Below are 23,194 nucleotides of genomic sequence, written 5' to 3' on the forward strand. Positions count from 1 at the left end.
GAATTCCAGCCGAGCCGAAGAAGCAGGGCGAGACACAAGCAAACAGGCAAACCAGACGCCAGAGTCGGAGCATCTGCACCTCATGGTTTATGACGGGAGTTTAGGGCGACGGGGACGTGCTTGGCTGGGAGGTTGAGATGCAGGTGCATTGGTGCATTGACGCATTGGAGCCCTGGAGCCGACGAACTGGCGTCTCGCAAGTAGTGTAGACCTGAATGGACGATGGATTTTTACCTCGGCGGGCACTATCCTCGGGTCGCAAAGTGCTTTGCTGTGAGGACTCAAGTAGGTAATTGACGTTTGAATCGTTCATCTACTCGAAACATCATGGGAAATGCAACGTCCAAAGAGAACATAACATCAACTTCGTTGACTTCGAGAAAGAAGCTCGGGACTTGGCGGATCTCATGCAGGTAAGGCATGGTACCTTCACGGAAACGAAAAAGCGGTAGGAGCCTTGGAGTGGGAGCAGGCACGCCGGTTCAGTGAGGTATTTGTCCGCGTACCTCCCTTCGAGCTATGATGTAGGTAATTAGAGGTTCTCGGTGCTTGCCCGAAGCACTTGACGGGACTTTCCCTCACATTCATCACCAATCTCCAGACCGGGACCAGGTCCGCTGACCAGGTGTCGGCTGCACCTCAAGTTACTATCCTACCTCGACACTGTTTAGGTGTTAGCTGGTTGGGCAAGAAGCGGACAGGTTAATCCCATTCGCAAGTGTTCCAGAGAAACAGCGTGGAGCTGCAGGCAAGCACGCAAGGTAAGATAGGTAGGTATCCGCAAATTGTCGAGGTCTACCTACGTAGTACGGATAGTAAGGTACAAAGATACTTTATGAGTAAGGTACGGATAGACGTTCCGAGCTACCGATCCTAATTACCGTCTCAGAGCATGCAGGATTTCTCGGCCTGCTGCTACCTTACGTGCTTCCGGATACTCACCGAGTTATCCCCCCACTGAGCAATACAGTCTTTTAACTTGCCTCACATCGCGTAAGTAGTGGAAAGTAGATGTTCGATTGCATTTGCCTAGGTAGACTAGGTAGTAATATCATTTACATTTCTGGCTCAAGCTTTGCCGCACTGCCCGTCATCGCACACTTTCCCCCCACCGAGGCTGGAGATTTGGTCTACACTAGGGCCAAAGTTTTTTCTTCTTCTTCTTTTTTTTCTTGCGTGTCCAGTGACCTCGCTCGTTTCCGTGGCCCCTGCCCAGTTCAGGAAATTGTCCCCTAGTGTCTGTTCTAGAAAAAGTGTGTCCCCCCACGCTGCCTCCTCCACAGTCTACACCCCACCCGTGGCACCCCCTCCTCCACCCTGCCCGACCGCGCCCATCATTTCCCCCCTTCTTCTGCCCCCCGCCATTCTGGGCTCTCGACCCTTTTCATCCTGAGCATCGTCATCTCCTTTGCCTCTGACCAACTGGAGCCTTCCATCTTCCCTGGCTAAGCCCCGTCCTCCGCCCTCCCCGGGACCCGCGATGCAACTCCTGTCATCGCCGCCGGCGTTGCCCTCTCCCCCCCTGTCCCATGACTAACAATACGCCCTGCTCTGTGGTAACCCCCGAAATGATCATTACTGTGTAGATACGGATATCGGTGTGATGATGTCTGTCCTGGACAATCCCTTTTCATGGACGGCCGACCCTCTCATTCTCACCCATGTTGGTCGCGGGGACCTCGAAGCTCCTTCAGATCCCGCAATGCACACGACCGCACCGCACCGATTCGCACCGTACCGCGCACCGCAGACCAGTAGGTAGGCGAGTGGTACACTTGGGAAAACACTGGGGAATCGATCACAGGAACGAATCGATCACAGGAACGAATCGATCACAGGAACGAATCGCCGCTCTTCGGTCCTTGATGGCTGCCGCTACTGACGTCCCTTGCCGTTCCGCCATCATGGTACAGCTTCAGCGTGCTTCGAAAACCATCAAGTCTGTCCACGGCAGCAGCATACCTTAGCCTCGCCCACCAGTGTGGACAATCTCGACGGGCCGGCCTGAGCACGTCTAGCTGAACGCCAACAACCAAATATGATACCGATACTCGATTGCACGCCATCACTGGGCGTTCAGTCTCCGAAATAAGACAAAGTCAGACACACCTGCATGCAGCTATCCGTCGCAACATCCCATGATCTTATAGCTAGCTGGTACTCGACGATGGATTCACTTCGTCCAACGACTTGCTCTTTCCTCTCCATCAGGCTGCAACTTCGATCTTGTTTCATTCGTCCCACCTCTGCCCCAGATGCTACCTCCTTGGCATTTGGATCCCGCGGAGAAAAAACACAAAGCGAACAGCAGTCAAGTACATCGGACGCAAGCACGCGGTCATTCCTGAACGCACCCCCACGGACATGGGCTCGACCACCCTCCCCTAGTACTTTGTGGAGTACGGATTTCTCCCCGCTGGAGTATGCAGCATGCTCATTGGGCATCATGACGACTAGGGGACGCGCCGCTCTTTGGGATCCTGTTCAGTGACACGCCCCTTGTCCCCTTGTCCCTCCCCACCCCTGGCCCGAGAGAAGTCCGCTGAAGTCCAGGTACTGGAACCTGCTGTGCGCTCCCCCAGGGCGTTTTAGTTGCCGTCAGGGCACCCCTTGAGTCCCCGTTGGAATTTTTACCTCATCGATCCCCCGGGCCCAGAGAAGTCTCGTCCATGTCACTTATAAGACAGGAACGCCCTGCACTTACACTTGATTTCCGACTTCCGGCCTTGTCTCTGAACTGTTCCCACACTCGCAATAAGAAAGAAGCCTTGCATCTAGCTACTTTTCGTCTCTTGGACTCGTTCATCACTATATACCTACCTCCTGGATTGTTTCGAAGAGTTCACCTATCATCTGTTCCGCCTCAAACTGTCTGCTCCGGACAACGCGGTAGTGCCATAAACCTGCCCCTCTGGAAACAAGATACCCGTCACCCACTCCTCTTCACGAAATCTCACGAACGATGCTTTCCTACGACTCCCCGATGCCTGTAAATGGACAAACTCCCAAATCACCTTCGGGGCTCACGAATGGCGTGCAACAAGCCGTCGCAACCAAGACACAGTCTAGAGTCACGAGTCTTCCGACTTCCGCAAACAACGGCGCCCACGTCAACGGACCTCTCGAAACCAAATATCATCACATCTGGCTAGTTACTGGCCCTGCTGGTTGCGGCAAGACGACTGTTGCCGAGTACCTCGCCCAAGCTCTGAAGCTGCCCTACATTGAGGGTGACAGTGTAAGTGGTGCTGTTTGCCTCGTATGCTGGTTTTTTGGTCTGACTCGCGCGGGAAAGTTCCACCCTCAAGCGAATATCGAAAAGATGGGCAACGGCATTCCTCTGACCGACGCCGACCGTTGGGACTGGCTCGTTGCCCTGCGCGAAGAGTCTCGCCACCAGTTGGCCGCCGGCTCAGACGGAGTTGTCCTCACTTGCTCGGCTCTGAAGCGCAAGTACAGAGACGTGATCCGCGTTGCTGGATACTACGACCGTTCGATTCTCATTCACTTCATTTACCTGTCGGCCTCCGAAGACGTGCTAGTCCAGCGTGTCACGGCTCGCAGTGCTGCTACCAACCACTACATGGGCGCCAACATGGTTCGCAGCCAGTTTCAGTCCCTCGAGCCTCCCATGGACGACGAAACCGACGTCATTAGCCTCGATGTCAGCGGCTCCCTCGAAGAAGTCAAGCATGACGCCTTAGCCAGCGTCAAGGCTGCGATGGAAGAAGAGGCATGAGCTGTACACTGCCTATAGAAGGAGCACTGTTATTGGTCTTTTTTTTTCCCCTGCTTTTGGCAAACCATCCTGCGGGATGTTGGAGTTACGGGCATAGAAGTATGAGCGTTGACTTTGGATATTCATGGCGTCAGCACTGGGATCTGGTCTACAAAAGTGTTGACTTTGACAAGTCAGCCTGCATGCAATGTACGGAGGTGAAGGTGTCACGAGGAGCTGCGCCGCAAGAGGTATGCTCTGCGTAGTCCAATCAGCAGGATGGACTTATGCATCAACGGAGAGATGAGGACAACACATGGCACAGCGACATATCAAGGCCCGACAGGCTTGATAAATTGGTCATAGGGCGATACCGGCGACCACGAGCTGGTTGGCGCTTGTTTCCTCTTTCCATGCAGGGGTCGCAAAACAGAGAATGCTCAGTGGTTGAGCCTGGCCGGGAGGTTCTTGGGTTTTCTGTCACTTGCAAGTCTCCAGTTCAGAATAATAAAGCTGACGAAATATGACTGTTGCTACCATACATCTTCCTCTCAACGTGCCCAATTCCCCCCTCCCTCCTGTACCTATGCAACCCTTGCCGCTCCTCGGAGTGGGTGGGCATCCTGCCGGATCAAGGCACTTGCAGGCTACGGGGCATAATCGTCACTTGCCGTTCAGGGATTCTTCGGCATTGGCTGGCGTCAACTCGGTGAGGTTGTGGAGAGCGTTCGTCCGTCGTAACTGGGCGGTCACATTCGTTCGTCCTTGCCTACACCGACGAGGGGGGATGGGAGGTGTTCCAAGCTTGGCTTTGTGGAGCCCGGTCGAGGTATCAAGGCTTTCAGACACACAATGCCTACGTCGTACACACACTACCTTACTGTTGTTGGTTGGTTGTATCCGTACAGGAAATGCTTGTCAGACATGCGTCGGGCAGCAAGCCCATCTTTGAAGGTGATGATGATCTCTCTTGAACCCCTTGATTAATACCGCAAGCATTTTCAATCGGTGCCTATTCGTAGTTGCACCACTAGCCCCCCTTTCTCGTCTTTATCTACAAATCGTTAGACCTCTAATTGTCAAGTCTGGGAAGTCATCCAACTGGCAACCTCCTCCCACCCACACCGTGACCATTGCGACCCCCCCGGCCTCTTACTCCGCATCACGCGGCGCCGAGCGGCGTCAGCGTACGGATACTTAGGTATCTTTTCTCACCCATCCCATCCGTCCAAGGGGTATCTCTCAGTTCCAGAGCCATAGATACATATGCGCTTGCTCCTGATTCCTTCCCGAACAATATCGCGCTCACCTCAGATGCATGACCATGACGTCGGGCTCCTCCACAACCCGCCGCACAACCTCCGCGGCCCGGGCCATGGTCGCGCCGTCCACCACGCGATGGTCCGCGCTCCAGCTAAAGTTGGTAACGTGCTTCCTCACCACCCTGTCCGAGTCCTCCCCCTCAAACGCCGGCACAGCGCGCATGCGGCCGATGCCGAGGATCGCGACTTCCTTGTCGACGATGACGGGCGAGAGGTAGGTGCCGCCAATGTTGCCAATGTTGGAGACGGTGATGGTCCCGCCCTTCATATCAGCCGGCGCAAGCTTGCCCGCAAAAGCCGCCTTTTGCAAGCGATTCAACTCCGAGGCGATGGAGAGGATGTTGAGGGACCCGACATTGCGAATCACCGGCACCAGAAGGCCGGCGGGGGTGTCCATTGCGACGCCGATATTGTGTTGGCTGCGCATGACGAGGGACGGCTTCGAGGACGACGATGAGGGGTCTAGATCGACGCGCGCATTCAAAATAGGGAATTGGTAGAGCGCCATGGATACGGCTTTGATGATGAAGGGGAGGTAGGAGAGTTTTGCGACGCCGGTCTCGCCGCCGCCCACCTCGGGGGACGTCGCGAGGACGCGGTTGAGGCGGGTGCGCAGCTGGACGAGGTTGGAGAAGTCGATCTCGTCGGCGTAGAGGAAGTGGGGGATAGCGAGGGAGCGGGTCATGGACTTGAACATTTGCTGTTGCGTGTTTGTGAGCGGAACGCGGGTCTCGAGCTGTGCAGTGGATTCGGCGCCGGAAGGCGGAGCCGGGCCCGATGATGGAGTCGACGCCCCCGCCGCTGCCGCCGGCTTGTCGCCGGAGTCGCGGCGCTTGACAAAGTTTTGTACGTCCTCTTTTAGAACCCTCCCGTCTCTCCCCGTGCCGTTGATTTCGGCAATGTCTACATTTAGAGTCTTGGTAAGGTGCCGCACCGCCGGTGTAGCCAGCGAGGCATGGGTGCCCTTTGGCCGCGGGGTATCCTCTGCACTAGTAGCATCCCGAGACACCGCTTCTGGCTCTCGTTTCGTTTGCTCTTTTGTTTCTTCTTCTTGCTGCGACTTGGGCTGTACAGGAAGATCTGCTTTTTTTGGTGAAGGCTTCTCCTGTGCCGCTTCCGTTGGGGCCGTCAGCGCATCCAGGTCCTCCTTAGCCCCGCCTTGGATGTCAATGTCGACAAAAGGCTTGCCGACCTTGGCCATGTCGCCGGCATCGTAGTGCAACTTCTTGACGACTCCCGAGAAGCGGCTGGTGATCTCTACTGACGCCTTGTCACTCTGGACCTCGCACAGCGGGGAGAATTCCTCGACTCGGGCGCCGGGCTCGACGAACCACTGTATGATTTCGCACTCCACGATGCCTGTGCAAATCGGCGGTTGTTAGGGAAATCCTTTCATGCTGACAACTTTTGTGTAACAAGGAGTGGTAAGGGAAACGTCTGACCTTCTCCAATGTCTGCCAGCAGGACAGGCTTCACAACCCGTAGGTGCCGTGTGTCGTGGAATTGTCTGGAGGGGTAGACGCCAGCAGCTCTCGCTGCGGCCAGGCGAGCCATGCTCTTGGAGACGTGCCATTGCGTCCGGACGGCGCGTTGGAGAAACATTTTGTTTTAATTTTTTGTATAGTTAAAAGAGAGAGAGAAAAAGGCAGGAAACCAATTCCAAGCTTCTGATTTTGTTCCCAAGAGGAGAAAAGGGAATGCGCCCAAGGAATGTGCGAACGCACTTGCAGGAGGAGAAACCGCTCGGCGGCGGCATTGTGCTTTCCCCCATACACGCGGCTATTCGCGGTGTTCGGCAAGTGAAGGTCGATTGAGTCCCCCATGACACAATGTGAAATGCCCCTCGGTCAGGGAAGCCGCAGATGGCCCGAGACCCGCTGAATCGGTTCAGTGCGCTTAGCTCTGCCCCTCGTCTCCGCATTGAAGCGTTGCTAATCCACTTTGTTATCGCTCGCGGCTCAAGGCCCTCTGTGGCTGGAGACTGTGGCGCCAGCTTCGCGGGATAGGTGAACCGGAACAATGTGGCGCGAAGTTTTTGATGTGCAACAAGTACCGAAAGAGGGATGACCAGACCTCTCGATAGAACCTGAAAGTCGCAGCCAGCTACTTCAAACCAGGTGCAATGGCTCCAGTCATCCCGTTACTGACAATGGCCCTGTCCATGGGCGCCTCCAGAAGGGCCTTCTCTCCTTGCACAGTCTGCTCATGGAGACGGCACCTGAGCACCTCCAGACCTTACCTGGCCGACAAGCCCCCGATCCCGGCACCTGGCGCTGCCCCCGTAGAGGCGCCGAAGCCCGACCTCCCCGGGTCTGCCATTCACGCCCCGAGAGCGTACGGCAAGAAAGTCAACAACTTCACGCCGCAGCCTCTGCCGCGACCCATTGGCATGGCGCACCCGCCTCACCCGGAGGACAACTCCGGCGTGGATAGGAGGTCACTGAAGGAGCGAAGGGACGACTTTGTCGACTACGACAAGCATCTCGTGCGCCGCAAAGAGCTGTAGGTTCTCAATGACAATGCACTGGAGAATGTATCGAGAGTCATTGGCTTATTCAATGTTCCCCCTACTGTAGTAAGGAAAAGATGGCACGCCCCTACTTCCGCGACTGGCGCAACATGCAGTTTCACGAGGGCAAGTCCTTCATCGCGCCTCCCTTGCCCTTCAAGGCCGACATGTCTCTCTTCTTCCCCAACTTCGTCGGCGACACCCTCGAGAAGAATGCCAACAATCCGCGCGATACGACGCGGACGCTGCTCAACAAGGTCTCCATCGTCGCCGTCTACAGCAGCCAGTGGGCTGACGACCAGACAAAGACCTTTATCTCACCCGAGGGGAACCCTGCGCTGCACGAGCTTCTAGCCAAGACACCGGGCAAGACGCAGGTCCTGCAGCTCAACATCGAGGACAACAAGTTCAAGGCATGGATCGTCAGGATGTTCATGAGCAATCTGCGCAAACAGATCTCCGAGCATAACTGGGGCAAGTACTTCTTGGTGCCCCGCGGTATCACAAACGAGATTAGCGAGTCTATTGGATATCTCAACAGCAAAGTAGGCTATGTCTACCTTGTAGACAACCTGTGCAGGATAAGATGGGCTGCCAGTGGTCCCAGCCACCCCGATGAACTCGATAGCTTGGTGAAAGGTATGAAGCTAGTTCTCCATGAATGGAGTAAGAACGAGAAGGCTGCACAGGAGGCTGCAAAAGTCAAGGACGCAGCATGTGGGAAGAAGGAAAACCCCTGACTGGGAGGACAGGAGCTTTTTCGGGTGGCATGGCAAAAGTCAAGCTTGTATAGCGGTCAGGCCTACGTAACCTGATTTTTGCCTGCAGATATTCGTGTTCTTATAGTGTACAGTATGCACCAAAGATACCCCCAATCCGACAAAAAGTCAAAACAATTCCAGTAACGCCTTCGCATTTCCCTTATGCCAGTAATTCCCCAGTCGTAACGGCTTTTTCTAAAACATAACAAACACACGAGGGACTTGATCTCAGCCATGCCGGGTTTCCGCTTACTATAAGAACCACCAGAACATCAGGAAACAAAACGCAACAAAGACGCCCATTATGATGCCGTCGCGGCGCTTCTTGGCCGAGATGCGGCCGATTAGACTATTTAGACCCGGCACCTGACTAGCGGCCATAGTGATACGACGGTTAATGCTAGCGAGGGTTTCGCGCTGGATGTTGAAGCTGTCCTGGACGGCGTAGGCCTGGGACAAGACGCTGTCGGCCATGTTGTGACTATTGTCGATACGGCTGCGCTCGGCGAGCATGTACTCGGCCTCGGCGTTCTCGGGATTATTGGCGCGGTATTCGTCAATGTCGGAGCGGACATTTGTGAGCAGGTGGGCGCGGTCGCGGGCCTGGGATATGGTATTGCGCAAGCGTACGAGGTCGCGCTTGTGCTCGGCGAGTTTCTCACGGAGGAGGGCGAGGTTGTTTTGTTTCAGGGCGGAGGAGGTGAGAGTCGCTTCTGAGTCGAGAAGGCGGGATAATTGTGAGATGACGTTCTCACGCTGATGGATTGATGGTCATGTTAGTTGTAGACATTCTAGGCAGCGAAGGAGGTGGGAGACGCAGAGCCTTCGGCTCCGGGTTTGAACGTACTTTCTCGAGGAGATCTTGCAGCTTTGCCTCTGTGGTCCTTTCTTCCTCGGTGGGCTTTGCCGGGATGTCCGATACCGTCGAGAACTGGGAGTAGGTGTGGAATAGTGTCTCTGTCTGTGGAGGCCGGATGTCAGGGAAGCCTGGATGACGTTCTGGGCGGAGTGATCCCGTACCTGTGTTTCTAGACTTCGCGCCTGTTGCCGTAGCTGGGCCCAGCCCGTGTTTCCTGAAGCCGCAGCCATAACGCCTAGATACTGATTGTGTCTGGCTTGCTAGTTGTTGCGTGTTAATCGGCCTTCAAAGTCGAGGTGTCGTCTTTCGATGGACTCTGATATATCTGCGTGTCTGGGGCTGTCGGCAGGGACCAGATGCAGCAGGGAGGAGCTCGGCGTCACATGGACCGTGCACCTCGAATGATTATGTAAGTACCGAACGAGTCGCACCAGAAACGCTGGTGCGGGTAGAGTCGCATTAGACACCAGTAGAGAGAGCATCGAAGACTTGATAATGGGCCATGCCAGTGCGCGATGAATAGTTGCTTGCAAAGGCTTTTCTGTCGTTCCTCAGAAGGGGCTCATACTCGCAATGCCCTCTTAAAGCAAGACTAACGGGACATGTAATTGAATCTCGACTTCTACCTACATCTGCATGCCCAGAGACAGAGTACCGCTCAGCTACCCTAAGCCGAACTTTTGGAAATCTATCGTCAGATCCTCTGGGAGACCTCCAGTCACACTGCATTGAGAACATGCCGATGCCATTGCCCATCGGTTTCTTTCTCAGCGAGGCCGTCTCGAAGACAGCAGCACTGTTGATAGAATGTGGCTGGTGCTGCTGTGGCGCAGTCCCGGACGGGCGACTCACAAACCCCAAGGCCCACATGCACCCAATCACAGCAGGCCCGCGCCAGGTCCCTAATTTTTGCGCACAAACTAGGGCAACAGCTTTTTGCCAAACTTTCAAATTTACGACCGATCACCTCAGCCTCTCTCACGACGTGTCGATACTAACCCAGATATCCAGCGCCACCCCCCATATCAGTCAAGATGGTGAGTGAACCCCTTTTTGTCTCCCTGATGGAATTTGCGATTCCCGAATAGCACGACGCAATTTTCCCGCCGAATTCTCGACACCCCGCACCCGAGTTACCCCCTTCCCGACGAAGAAGCGATCACCAAAGCAGGAGGACCTATCTGCAAGGAGCCAGAAAAGAAAAAGAGAACCCGTTTCGCTGACGAGATTTCATCATGTCCCAGTCGTCCGGAAAGGTCAAGGCCGCTGCCCTTTGGAGCAAGAACAAGGATGATTTGACCAAGCAACTTGGCGAGCTCAAGACCGAGCTCGGTCAGCTCCGCATCCAGAAGATCGCCTCTTCCGGCAGCAAGCTGAACAAGATGTGCGTTTGATCCCCCGTCGTAATTCGAATCAACTGGAGGAATGGTCGGTTGAGAAGAAACCCAAGAGGACTGACCGGTGAAAATTTCCGCTCCACAGCCACGACATCCGCAAGTCGATCGCTCGCGTTCTTACCGTCATCAACTCCAAGCAACGCGCCCAGCTCCGCCTGTTCTACAAGAACAAGAAGTACGCTCCCCTCGACCTCCGCGCGAAGCAGACCCGTGCCATCCGCCGGAGATTGTCCGAGAAGGAGGCCAGCGCCGTTACCGACAAGGCCAAGAAGCGCACCACCCACTTCCCCCAGCGCAAGTTCGCCGTCAAGGTCAGTTGAGTCCGGATCCGCGCCGTTCGAATCGAGACTTGGGAATCATGAGGATAGCAAAGGGCCGAGAGTCATGCAAGAGGGGAAGTTTCCACCGCAATACTCTTATCCGAGCGCTCTCGTATTCCCAGGTCGAGTCCATGGATGACATCTACCTTTGAGTGACGAATATCATGGCTGACTTTTTCAACCAGTCTGCTTAAATGGAACCGACCGCTGCTGGGTTAGATCTGGGGATGAGGAACAATGAAAATGGTCACGGAGGCGTAACACGTTTTTGGCACACGGGGATCCCGAATTACTCGATGATGCATTGCATGGTCACGGAGGGAAATTAAGGGTTTATTTGCACTTTATCATTTCTCCCCCCAGTGCTGCAAAACACGAATGGATTTCTCTCAAAACGGGTCAAGACATTGGTCAAGCGAAAACGAAAAAGGATGGGCTCACAGATCCTCTTGTCATTCCCACCCTCCTTTCTTGCGTGGTGGGAGAAGAGGCTTCCCCGGGTGTGTGTTGAGGTAGCATAGAGCTGCCGAAATGTCGAATTGGGCCCAAAGATGTCCCGACTTCAAAAGTTTGCTCTTTTTCTTCAAGCGTTGTGACGGGTTCCCTGGATTGGCATATGATGTTCATGTGATGGTTTCGGTTGCTCTCACCTGCGCAGCAATGGAACGAGAGCCAGGCAGGGGGTTCAGCCTGTAGCCCACAGCCTCCTCGTTTCTATATATCTCTTCCTCACTCGCTCTTAATCACTACTGGTGTCTCTCTGGTTTATGCCTCTCCGTATCCAAACTTTTTGTCTCAATTCACTGCTTCTTCCGCCCTAGCTACTTGCTACCTGGAAATATCTCAATGGCAAGGTTTACTCCTCTACTGTTCGCATAATTTCGTAATAAATCGATGAATTGTATTAACTTCCAGGGGCCTCCACTACACTCCATTGCGCTCCAGTGTTACCCTCCATGCTCAAGCTCAAATTTGATAGAGGCTCCAACTGAGGAATATGTGGACACCTTGCCTCACTACAAATTCGATTTGACAGAATGCTGAATTCATCAATTCTGTCGCAAGGCTTTTTGATGGGGTGGCTATGTCGATTGCGTCCCAATATATGACCCTCTTTTTTGTCCTCCTGACGGTGAGGCCGTCCAGTGTCTTCACCAAAACCTACAACTATGACAGCTAATCAGTCCAATCTAAATTGTCTGGTAGATCAAGTCGTCATCAGAATGAAAGAGACTGATACTGGAAGTTGGTCTCTCGTGCTCCGGTCTCGGCTGTTCTTCCTGCTCAAGTCAACTTCTCCGCCCAAACCTCACCGTTCCTTACGGGGTGGGAGACAAATAGTCTAAGAACAAACACGTTGGGCCTTGGAAGGAGGGTGCGCTCGCGATGTAAAAGCATACCAACAGCACAGGCGTGGTCGTTTTTTACACCGAGAAACGAAAGTCGCAACACGACACTCTCGGTCGACAAGCTGTGCCCCATATGACGCACATCGTGGCCGATCAGATTATTTCTGATCAATAAGTCAATGTCGTCATTACCTGGATCGTGTTAATATGGACAAATGAAGGCTGTTGAAGCTAGCCTTAAGATTCCTCGTCATTTTTAGGCAAGACCTATATAATGTCTATTGAATTTTGACACGCTCACAGACGGGAAAGAACAACACCAAAGAGAACCTTTGACAGTTCCTGAAACGTGAGGTGCTGAGTTCTGGGTGCTATTTGTCGGCTACCTCACTCGGCCTATCCCTTTCTCTACCCTCGATGCTTTCATCCGAACGGAGTGAAGTTGGTCAATACTATGAGATGAACGAAAGGTGCCTATTTCTTACAGCGAAGCACAGTCGATGAACTATGATACGTGAGTTCCGTTTCGTTCGGCAGAGAATGAATTCAAACTCCCTCTTCGTATGAGCCTCCACCAGTAATCGGAAGCTCTCGTAGGCGAGGCGCAGTAAGTCGGGAGACAGCCCCAATTCGAAGAGTGTGCCGTGATCATCATGGTACGGTAGGTCAAAAGTCAGTCGCAGGAAATAGGGTCGTGTAACTATTCCATGGCGTATGGCCCTCGTCATCAGTTGTATCTTACCTTGGGCGCGGTGGACGTACCACCGGACCTCCTGGGTGGCCACAAACTCAGCGAGCATTGCCAAACAACGCCCACAGCCCAGCCCTGAGGATCATTGCCAAGTACTCTGGACTGACTCACTCCTCAACGAAAACTCCTCAACGAATGCCACAAGGCATATTCATATTCATGTGATCTTCCCCCCGTGAAGCCAGGATTCGAAATCTCGCCGAAGCTTCACCAGCAGAGAACGAGGGGGGGGGGTGGGGGGGTTCCCCCCTTCCGGCCTCCCCCCCCTCTGGAAACCTGTGTCCCCTGCTCAGCAATCGTCCCCCCACATGGTACACCCCAAGTGAACCCCCCCCCCCCCCCCCCCCCCCCGCGCTAACGCGGGGGGGGGGGGGGGGGGTTCCCCCTTTCCGACTTCACGCCCCTGAGGTACATTGTGTCCCTCATCCGAGAATGTCTCGCCAAGTAGGATACGCCTATGTATAACCCTCTACACCTGATCGACGCCTCTAAACTTACATCCACTTTCTCTGACCGAAACGCCTCACACGGAAGAAACCGCTCACGAGACAAACCTTATATCCCTCGTAATGATCTGCCGAGGAAGCCTCCGCTTGGTTCGCCAAATGTGGAGACAGTGATATTTGCGATGCGATGAGGTTCTCATTGTTCTCCTGGCTGCATGATCAAGCGGCCGATGAGTCTTCTCCTATTCTAATATGCAAACCAACAAACCGAGTATGATGTGACTTCTACTTCATCTCATGGCACTCTCATCTCCACCACTACTTTCTCTGCTGCCAGACAACTTCTTACAGAACACAGAAAGGGATGAGAAGAAGTGCAAGGCATCGTAGCATCAGCAAAATTACAGACTGCTAGAGGGAAAATAAAATAGACATGGATCATTTTAACAATGTGTCTATTCAAACCTAGTCTCTCCCAGTGCCCCTATCCCCACTCCGTCCTCATAGGCGTTCGGAGACGGGCAGACAAACAAGCCAGAAGCCTTTACAGGGTCAAGAAAGCAGAGAGGCCACTCCGTTCGCGCAATGATGAGCATTCGTGTGTCAGTAACGCTCCGCATTTAGCTTTCTCTCTCGATTTCTCCCTTCCGGCAGAGGAAGTTGGATACATGTACTGTTGCCACCGCCGCCGCAAAACCTGCCACTCTCCCAAAGCAGCGTTGAGCCAGTGACCGCGAATCTAGGTTCCGTTGTCCTTGAGCTCCTTGAGCTCCTTGGGCTTGAGCGCTGGTGCTGTATCCGTGGAAATATGCCGCCGATTTGCAGAAGCATGAGCATTCTAGAGGGGGGGGGGGGGTGGGGGGGAGCGGTTTTCCCCTTCGTCTCACTTACCTTTCGCTTCCAGTATTGCCCAGCAGGATTCAGTGGATTTCCAAACCTAGTCTCCGAGGTGGGCTACATGGCGCGTTGATCCCACCGAAGACGGAACGTAGATTAGCATCTCCAGTGATTCCGAACTCTCATTCCAAGAATCCCATATCAGGAATAAGAAACCCCTCACGTGCCCCTCTGCCTGTGACACCCGTGATTCCGGAAGGATCAGCTGCTCGTTGATGTAGGTATCTTAATCAGTGGTACCGTGGTGACCTCTGATCCGGAATATCGACGCAATCAAGTTTCCTGACATTGACAGACATCAGAACGTTACGAAAAGTCATAGATTGGAGAACACTCTCGATAGGTTGCATGAATTAAAGCATCATTCGTACTGTATTACTGCGTTACTGATTCTATCCGCCGGTTCTGACCGTGGCTCCCATGAACTCATCACTTGAAAAAGAAAACTTTTCTCCCCATGCTAACCAAAAGCAGAGTAAGTCCATGCCTATTGGACTTTTCGCCGCCATCCTGAACACCGAAGCCTGGTATGCCGTCCTGACCTGATCCATGTCTCTAAAAAACGCCAGTCCGAAAACTTGGAGCCTACAGGGGTATTTCATGAGACGTCGACAAAAGACAAAGCCATCCGTGGTGTAAAAATACCTACAGAAGAACCATAAAACCTACTAATGAGGTGATCAACTATGCCTAAGCCAATCACTTACTGTTTGATGCCTTCGTAATTCGACCGCCCTGTGTCTTCTTGATAGACTGAGCAGGAGTGTCAATATTAGATACAACCTCCTTCCTGTGAATCTTCTCGTGTCTGCGTTTCTGATCGAGCCGGTGGAAGTCCTTGTCGCAGAAGTCACACTTGAATGCTCCCTTGACGTTGTGCGTCTTACGGTGTTTTGACAAATTGGAAGACTCTCCAAACGCCTTGCCGCATACTTCGCATTTCAGGGGCTTTTCGCCCGTATGCGTTCTCGAATGCATTGCTAGAAGACGGTTAGCAATCGTACGAATCCAAGCATGATGTCATCACTCACTTAGTGCACTCTGCTGCTTGAAGGAAGCGGTGCAACCCGGAAACTTGCAATCCCAAGGCTTTTCTCCAGTGTGGATCCGCATGTGCTGTGCAAGGGACTGCTTCGCAGATAACGAGATATGACATATGTCACACTTGACTGGCTTGACTAGACATGTTGTCAGCATTCTTTCCTGAATACTATATTGGGATGGCGACTTACAGCCGGTATGTGTCTGTAGATGACGTTCAAGCTTGCTCTTTTGTGTAAAATGGCCTTCGCGTGCACATCCCTCCCAGCAGCATTTGTATCCCGCATCTGTCTTGGCGAGGTTTACGATATGGCTCTCCTTGCAATGTCTCTGCAGACCTTCATCGTCTTGGAAAACCATACCGCAAACATGCCCAGCATTTTCCCATTGGCAAATGAACACTTCCGCCTTGATGGGAATCTTGGCAGGGCTGGGCACAGTTTGCGCAGTAGCCGGGGATAGTTGCGGTGAAGAGGACGTCTGAAGCCCTGATAGAGGGGAGGTGCCCGGGGACTCCTTGTCTTGGGGAACATTTGTCGAGACGAATAGGTTTCCCGGTGACTGCGGTAGAGCAAGAGATTGGCGAGCATGAGGCGCCATCAGGGATGTGTAAGACTGTTGTGTTGCATGAAGAAGATCGAGATGCTGCGGTTGAACATGTTGTTCTTGGAAATGGTTCGCCCAGTCCTGGATATTGTTAAGCTCAACACCGCAAGGTACAAAGTTTGTCGAGTTTGAGTCGGGGAGGCAGAAAGAGAAATCCTGTTGACCTGGATGGGCATGCGCGTGATGAGGAAGGGGGCACCTGTTTGGCAGACTTAGGTTGTTTAACAGGCAAGGGCGTACACAGTCTGTCAAAGCTTGCGCATGCTCACTGAGATGCAAGCCAAATGACATCCACTCCACGGGCTCGGAAGGCATGGCAGGATCCGCAAAGTTGATAGGGAAAGAGTCGGTAGTATTCTGAAATGAGTCGGGTGTACTTTGAAAGGAGTTGTTCATGTTCATGGAGTGAGCCATTGACATCGACATCCCGCCGGGGTGGAAGTGGCTTTGAGTTGCTGCTGGCATCCCTTCGTTGTCGTAGGAGCCTTGGCTCGCGAAATACTGAGCAGACATCGAAGGCATCGACGGAGCAAACATGCCATCCTGGCCGAAGTTATCCCCTCCAATCGATGCCAACACATCGGCTGCAGCTTTGTCCTTCTCAGAGAGAATTTCGTTAGCTGGACACTGTGCGTCCATACACTGCGCAGCAGCTTCATCGCAGTCGTCATCGTCGCAAGCTTGAGCGCACTCTATATCAGTGCAGATATCGCCAGCGTCACTCGCGCCGCAGTCGCTCACACACCGGTTGCAGTCCGAGCTGCTGCAAGCCGCGGAGGTACTATCGTCCTCAAGTTGAGGGCTGGAGTTGGGAGTCGAGGCAGGAAAGCCCATGGCCGCTGTTGGTGACATGATGGCAGCCGCGCCAAAGCCCAAGGGCATTTGGCCTCTAGGGTCGAAGAAGTTGGGCATCGTGGGCATCGTTGACAGGCTGTGGTGTCTTCGCGCATTCATCGGTATGGTATTCAAGTTGCTTCGAGGGTGGTTGTGGTTAGGTACGGGATGATGTTGGTTGTTGCTGTCGGGGCCTCTGCAGGCAATGTGATCGAAGTTGATGTCAGCACAGGACTCTTCGTGCGATCCTATGTATGTTACTGCAAAAAGGTGGTTGTGAACTTGGTCCAGGTCTGGCATGTCGAAAAATGCGTTGGGGCCTTGACCAACATAGGTCGGTAAGCCATCTTGCTGGTCGTCCATGGCTCCAATATGATGATGGTGAGGACCTCTGTATCTTTTTCCATGCGCCTTGGGGGACGTCCCACGGAGATCGTCGATCGACAGGCGGCTTGGGCCACGGGATGACGGAAGGTTCTTGGAGAAGGAGGGAAGAAAAGAGCCGCAAAACCGAGACCCTGGGGACGGAGAATTCCTCCAGGTGTTTCCAAAGTCGGGGAGGGTAGACGTAGTAGTAAAGGGATATCGTGTGGATGGAGATCCAGTAATACCCTGACGATACAGAACCAGCACTGGGTAAAAGGTAATATGAAAGTGGGATGGAGGTCTGGGACGAAGCGAGGCGAGACAAGGCGAGTCAACCGTTGACAAGGCTGGGGGGGCCAGAAGTCGAGAATTGAAAGACCGGATTGGACTGGGCACCAGTGATTCCTTTCTCCGTCTCCCTCTTTCTCTCTCCCAGGGACCAAGGGTAACAGCGGGAGCTTCCTACCCACGTTGTGGGAAGGCGGTGTTGCAGGCGCGATACTCAGGTGCGGTGCGGCGTGAGAACCTTGATGGCCTCTGGCGCGAAAATGCGGCCTCTCTGTCTGGTGACGGAGGGGCTAATCTGCCAGCGTAACAACAGAACCCCTGTCATTGCTGTCAAACACCATTCGAAATATGCGCTTTATGATTTAATAGGACGTACCTGTCGGTATAATTGAGGAGCGATGGTGTTGCAACGGGTTCCTTCTTCCCTTCTTTTTCGCGAGAATGCGCTGCTAGGTTGACTCAGTGCTCCAAGACGTTGAATGCGCGTCTTGCTGTGCCTGTCTTGCTCCTCAAATCCATCGCCCACGGTGCCGATTGCCGTTCCCTTAATATAGTCATAAAGGTCGACACTGACCTTCGATAGGATTATCACCTCGAAACCTTAAAGTCGCAACAGAATGAGAGGCCCGCCGAGGTGAGGCCCTACTTCGGTCCTCATACCCTCGCCTGTGTCTCTCTAGAACACTGGCAGGCCTTACTCCAAAGAGACTTCCTGGACTTCTGAGAGGCTGACAACGGGGGGGTGGGTGTCACACGGGGGTTCTGTGATCACTGGCCCGTGGTTGGTACTAGCCCCATTATGGTGCCCTTTCTTAGCACATGAGCAGCTTCTCATTGGCCAGACTCACTTCCAAGGACATGCATATGTAAGCACCATCAGAGGTCCGTTTGATATCGCGAAGATACCTCAGGTACCTAGTTACGGATACACTCGTGGTCAGTGCACCAGGAACCTTCCTTGGCCAACCGGAAGAGAGGCGGCCAGATGCAGCAGACATGTTGACGGGTAAGGGAGTTGCGATGCAACATCCGACTAAAGCTGGTCTGATTCCTGAACAATGGCAAGTCCCTCGGCTGTCAGACACAAAAAAACAATGACGAGCAAGAAAGTCTGAGGCGACGCCATCGTATGTTTCCCCACGTTCAGAACTGCGCACTTGCTTAGCCTCCGTGATTCCGCCTCAACACCAAACTCAACTTGCTCCAAGTGGCGCCCGGGCATGATATCCAGCCTTTAGGAGCGGTAGAAGCCAGCCACACGTGAGGGGGTTGCGATCGAATCACATCTTTTCTTGTTGCCTTGCAAATTAACTTCCGTCCAGAGTTGCCTTGACGTGATAAAACGTCTTACTTTCGCGTCCGTGAGCCTAGATCCCGTGTCGGGAGCTATTACAAGATCGACAAGCTAAGAGTCTGGAATTGGGTATTTGGTATGCCATCGATGAAGGAAACTCTAAATCATACACGCCTGAAGCGCCTGCTCTTGGCGCAAGTACACAACACGTGAACATCAACGAATTTCATCTCATGATGGCTCGCATTTCCATGCAGCCATGATCCGGAGTCCGCTAAACTAAACCCCTTATGTTCATTCCATTTACTCCGGATATATGTTGAATATCACAGTCATTCGATAGAGCGGCCCCAGCATATCCTTCTTCTCTGTACGTAGCAGGACTTTTCGTCTGCCACCTGCAGCCTCACACGGTGAGACTACATCTCGACTAAGGTGCCGCTGTTAAGCCGCTCGTATTGAGTTGCAGTGGCTGTTTGGTTGCCCACTGCATCATCAAAGTCAACTTTTATTCCCCCTTCAGGACCAATATTCGTCCAATCTCACGCCCAAGTTGAAATCCCTTAACACCGATTTGGTAAAAAATAACAGACGCTTAATGATGGAAAAGGCGGACGTTCTGTTCAACAAACGTGATACCAAGCTTCTCCGCAGTCTCGAAGACAGCGCCATCATTCTGGCTGCCTCCGGGAGCTGCAATGTACTTGACACCGGATCGAGACGCGCGGAAGACGTTGTCGACGAAGGGGAACTGGTTATCGTCAGAAGGTTTACACTCAAGCAGGCACGAAGTTTACTCACGAAAGCATCACTTGACACGGCGACGTTGGTCAGCTTGCCAAGCCACTCTTCCCTCTCGGCGTCAGTGAAGGCGGCCGGGACGTCCTCGAAGACAGCCTCGAACATCTCACGCTCCGCACCAGACTTGGGAAGCTCGCCACTGACCAACAGATCGATGGCGTTGCTCTTGTCGGGGCGCTTGGTGCCCTTCTTCCACTTAATACCCAGAACACGAGGGTGGAAACGAAGCCACCAGTTGTCTGCCTTATCACCAGCGAGACGCGTGCAGTGGATTCTGGACTGCTGACCAGCGCCAAGGCCAATGACTTGCCCGTTGTAGGCGTAACAGACAGAGTTACTCTGAGTGTACTTCAGGGCAATGGTGGCGACGGTCAGATCTCGGAGGGCGGACTCGGAAAGAGGTCCAGACTCCTTGGGAGTGATGATTCTGTTGAATGACTTGGGCGCAATTTCAATGTCGTTGCGGCCCTGCTGCAGGGTGACTCCATAGACGGTCCTGGTCTCGGTCTTGGCAGGGACGTAGTCGGGGTCGATCTGGAGGACGAGGTACTTGCCGCCCTTCTTCTTCTTGAGGAGCTCAAGTGCAGCAGCCTCGAAGCCGGGAGCAATCACACCATCGGAGACCTCCTTGGAGATGATGCTGGCAGTGGGAAGATCAACAATGTCACTTAGAGCAATCACGTCACCAAAGCTGCTCATGCGGTCCGCACCGCGAGCACGAGCGTAGGCCTGGGCGAGAGGGGAGGAGTCGATACCCTCAATGTCGTTAACGAAGTAGACCTTCTTCTCATCGTCGGTCAAGGGAGTGCCAATGGCAGCACCGGCAGGAGAGACGTGCTTGAAGCTGGCAGCAGCGGGCTTACCCAGAGCCTGCTTCAGCTCCTTGACAAGGGGCCAGCTGTTCAAGGCATCGAGTAGGTTGATGTAGCCGGGCGAGCCACCGAGAACCTTGTAGGGGAGCTCACCACCGCTGACGAAAGCAGCAGCAGGCTTCTGGTGGGGGTTGGCGCCGTATCTCAAAGCGGAGAACTGCTTGCCATCGGCGGCGTATTGCTTGCGGAAGAAGTCGGAAATGGCAGCATCGTAGTCGGCAGTGTGCTCGAAAGCCTTGAGGGCGTAGCGGTTACGGCTTGCTTCGGTGATCTCGCCAGCCTGCAGCTCCTTGAGGAACTCGGCGTAGTCGTTAGGGTCACTGAGAATGGTGACACGGCTGTGGTTCTTGGCAGCGGCTCTGATAAGAGTGACGCCACCGATGTCGATCTCCTCGACAGCCTCGGGGACGGTGACGTTGACCTTGGCAACAGTATCCTTGAAGGGGTACAGGTTGCAAATGACGTAGTCGACCTTGTTGATGTTTTGGTCGGCCAAGTCCTTCTCGTCGGACTCGAGGTTTCTCGCGAGTATTCCAGCGTGGACGGCGGGGTGCAGAGTCTTGACACGGCCAGCCAACATCTCGGGGGCCTTGGTGATAGCAGAGACATCCCTATTTGAATAGCCCATTAGCTTCAGTTCGGACGCGCGAAGGTTTCGGCAAGGACTTGCAACTTACTCAACGGGGAAGCCAGACTCCCGGATCATCTTGGCCGTACCACCAGAGGCAAGGATGCGGACATTTTGCTGGTTCAGGCCCTTGGCCAGATCCAGCAGACCGGTCTTATCGTAGACGGAAACGATGGCAATCTTCTGACCGGACATTATTGCTTTGGTGCTCTCGTAACGACAAGTTCTTGGGGACGGAAGAATTGTTGTTAGAGAATAAAGAAAGGAGAGGAAGAGGAAGAGAGGGAGGGAACAAGAGGATCGAGTGAAGCAAAAATTTGCCTTGCGCGATGATGCCTGTGGGCGGGAGGAGAGGTTGCGCAAAATCGGCTTCCGATCAAGGAGGGGGAGGGGCAGCAAGATGCCTTACCTACGAAACTTTTTTCCCGTTGGCTACGTGATCGGTACGACGTGTTCCTATGCGCATAGGGCGGCAGATGAAGTATTCTCCAGGTAGTTTGCCCCACGTCGTATCGGCATCACACCCGCTAGAGGTACGGAAGGAAGGGGAAACGCTCTACATTATGCGGCAGCAGTGACCTCAACTCCAACCACCCGGCAGCTCAAGTGGGATGCAACTTTCATTGGGCATTCGCTCAGATACCGGCGCATTTTAACTCACTGTCTCTCATCTACCTTCCCTAAGTTAGAGAACAAGAAACATGTCACCAAAGAAGCAAACCGTTTCATTACTCGGAATGCGTGTTGCTCATCGCCCACCTGCTGATTCAAGCTCATCAAACTTTGTGGAAAAAAAGAATTGGAGTTTCGGCCATTGGCCCGTCAACTTTTTGGAGCAACCGTGACCCACCTCTCTTTCGGGCCAATGAGCCCCGCCCCCGCTGCAGCCTCAAGTGAGCACAACGGCCAGGGAGGACGGAATGACTGTCACTGCGGTGCACTGGACCACCAGACAGGGGTCCATGACTGCTGATGCGCGTTATACCCAACACCGCTAGCGTGCCCCTCACAACTCTTCGCCGGGTGGCAGGGCAAGCACTAACTTACCAAACCGTTTGCTGAACGTCCTGTCGCAACCTGGGAAGTCTTGGCCTTCATATCGATAGACGTTGGGTTACCTTACGCAGCCACGCTGAATCCCCGGCTAAAAACCAGCAACCTCAACACTACCTCCCTCCTCGTGGATTCTTGCTCCAAAGGTAGCTTCGCAACCTGCAAAGACTTTTATCGCACCCGCGAACCTCCAAAACGCCAGACGAAGCGTAGAATCGCATTGCGACAAAACGACCGCGTCGGGCATCGCGCCTTTGAACCGCACCTCCCCGGGACCCTGCACCCCTCCGCGCTCCAATACCTTCCAGGTTACGTACACTCGGCCCAGAACACCTCCGTCACCCGACCTCACGCCGTCCTCCCCCGAACGACTCGCGCCGAAACGCCCTCACCACCGCGCGCGCGCACACCACTACGATCCAAACCCCCAAGACAAGGTATCCTGATCGCACAACCCAGGAAACGAATTTACGCTGTGATGGGCTCTGTCTGCGGCAAGGAGAAGGGGGATAACTTCGACTCCCCGGGTCGCCCGCTTGGCACCGCTCCCCCGCCCCAGCCAAAGACCGCACCGATTCCCGCCAGAGTTGGCGGTCCACCACGGACACTCGGCGGCGGTAGCGGCGGCGCATCGGGTCACCAATCGTCTGCCGGTGCGGATGAAGCGCGGCGCAAGGCCGCAGAGGCAGCCGAGGTCAGACTCCCCGTGTCCCTCTCTCTTCATGCTGAGCTGATGATTTGCTGACTTCCATAACCCTCAAAAGGCTCGAGCAAAAACCGCAAACAAGTCAACCGGGAAGCTCTCCTCGCAATTGAACGCGCAGAAGAAGCAAACCCAGAGCGACTTACTCAAGGATGCCAGCACCCAACAGCTCAGACAGCGCGATGCCGATGCCGCTGCAGAGGCTAGGACGTACAACTAAAGTCAAAATGCGTAATAGAGGGTGAATAACAAGAAGCGAGCAAGCGACTTTTCTCGACAAGTTAGATAATGGATTTGGGTGGTTGGTGTTTATTGAAAATACCTCCTTGCTTTTGCATTCGATTTCAATTTGGAGTTTTCAACATTGCTGGCGTCTAGG

At 53.8% G+C, this 23,194-nt stretch overlaps 8 protein-coding genes across 8 annotated transcripts; 4 read left to right on the plus strand and 4 right to left on the minus strand.

Moving 5' to 3' along the window:
* Positions 1–2,962: 2,962 nt before the first annotated feature.
* CORC01_03356 (thermoresistant glucokinase family carbohydrate kinase) lies at positions 2,963–3,739 on the plus strand (the record flags this gene model as incomplete). The annotated part of the gene is made up of 2 exons (XM_022615006.1): positions 2,963–3,238; positions 3,296–3,739. 2 exons carry the CDS (start codon positions 2,963–2,965, stop codon positions 3,737–3,739), a joined length of 720 nt encoding a protein of 239 aa, XP_022478465.1.
* Positions 3,740–5,023: 1,284 nt separating this feature from the next.
* On the minus strand, positions 5,024–6,642 carry CORC01_03357 (2-oxoacid dehydrogenase acyltransferase; the record flags this gene model as incomplete). Its single annotated transcript, XM_022615007.1, has 2 exons — positions 5,024–6,399; positions 6,483–6,642. The coding sequence occupies 2 exons, from the start codon at positions 6,640–6,642 to the stop codon at positions 5,024–5,026; spliced, it is 1,536 nt and encodes a 511-aa protein (XP_022478466.1).
* A 520-nt stretch (positions 6,643–7,162) lies between these two features.
* Positions 7,163–8,289, plus strand: CORC01_03358 (ATP10 protein; the record flags this gene model as incomplete). The annotated part of the gene is made up of 2 exons (XM_022615008.1): positions 7,163–7,542; positions 7,617–8,289. The coding sequence occupies 2 exons, from the start codon at positions 7,163–7,165 to the stop codon at positions 8,287–8,289; spliced, it is 1,053 nt and encodes a 350-aa protein (XP_022478467.1).
* Positions 8,290–8,562: 273 nt separating this feature from the next.
* Positions 8,563–9,399, minus strand: CORC01_03359 (vesicle transport V-SNARE protein; the record flags this gene model as incomplete). The annotated part of the gene is made up of 3 exons (XM_022615009.1): positions 8,563–9,066; positions 9,158–9,271; positions 9,331–9,399. The coding sequence occupies 3 exons, from the start codon at positions 9,397–9,399 to the stop codon at positions 8,563–8,565; spliced, it is 687 nt and encodes a 228-aa protein (XP_022478468.1).
* A 1,005-nt stretch (positions 9,400–10,404) lies between these two features.
* On the plus strand, positions 10,405–11,080 carry CORC01_03360 (ribosomal L29 protein; the record flags this gene model as incomplete). The annotated part of the gene is made up of 3 exons (XM_022615010.1): positions 10,405–10,553; positions 10,652–10,877; positions 11,072–11,080. 3 exons carry the CDS (start codon positions 10,405–10,407, stop codon positions 11,078–11,080), a joined length of 384 nt encoding a protein of 127 aa, XP_022478469.1.
* Positions 11,081–14,171: 3,091 nt separating this feature from the next.
* CORC01_03361 (zinc-responsiveness transcriptional activator) lies at positions 14,172–17,173 on the minus strand (the record flags this gene model as incomplete). Its single annotated transcript, XM_022615011.1, has 4 exons — positions 14,172–14,224; positions 15,037–15,309; positions 15,361–15,507; positions 15,562–17,173. 4 exons carry the CDS (start codon positions 17,171–17,173, stop codon positions 14,172–14,174), a joined length of 2,085 nt encoding a protein of 694 aa, XP_022478470.1.
* Positions 17,174–19,353: 2,180 nt separating this feature from the next.
* Positions 19,354–21,254, minus strand: CORC01_03362 (phosphoribosylaminoimidazolecarboxamide formyltransferase/IMP cyclohydrolase; the record flags this gene model as incomplete). The annotated part of the gene is made up of 3 exons (XM_022615012.1): positions 19,354–19,509; positions 19,560–21,042; positions 21,109–21,254. The coding sequence occupies 3 exons, from the start codon at positions 21,252–21,254 to the stop codon at positions 19,354–19,356; spliced, it is 1,785 nt and encodes a 594-aa protein (XP_022478471.1).
* A 1,336-nt stretch (positions 21,255–22,590) lies between these two features.
* CORC01_03363 (uncharacterized protein) lies at positions 22,591–23,035 on the plus strand (the record flags this gene model as incomplete). Its single annotated transcript, XM_022615013.1, has 2 exons — positions 22,591–22,806; positions 22,877–23,035. The coding sequence occupies 2 exons, from the start codon at positions 22,591–22,593 to the stop codon at positions 23,033–23,035; spliced, it is 375 nt and encodes a 124-aa protein (XP_022478472.1).
* Between the last annotated feature and the right edge of the window lie 159 nt (positions 23,036–23,194).

This window comes from Colletotrichum orchidophilum (genome assembly GCF_001831195.1).
Source record: "Colletotrichum orchidophilum strain IMI 309357 chromosome Unknown Scaffold_20.1, whole genome shotgun sequence".
NCBI classification, from domain to species: Eukaryota; Fungi; Ascomycota; class Sordariomycetes; order Glomerellales; family Glomerellaceae; genus Colletotrichum; species Colletotrichum orchidophilum.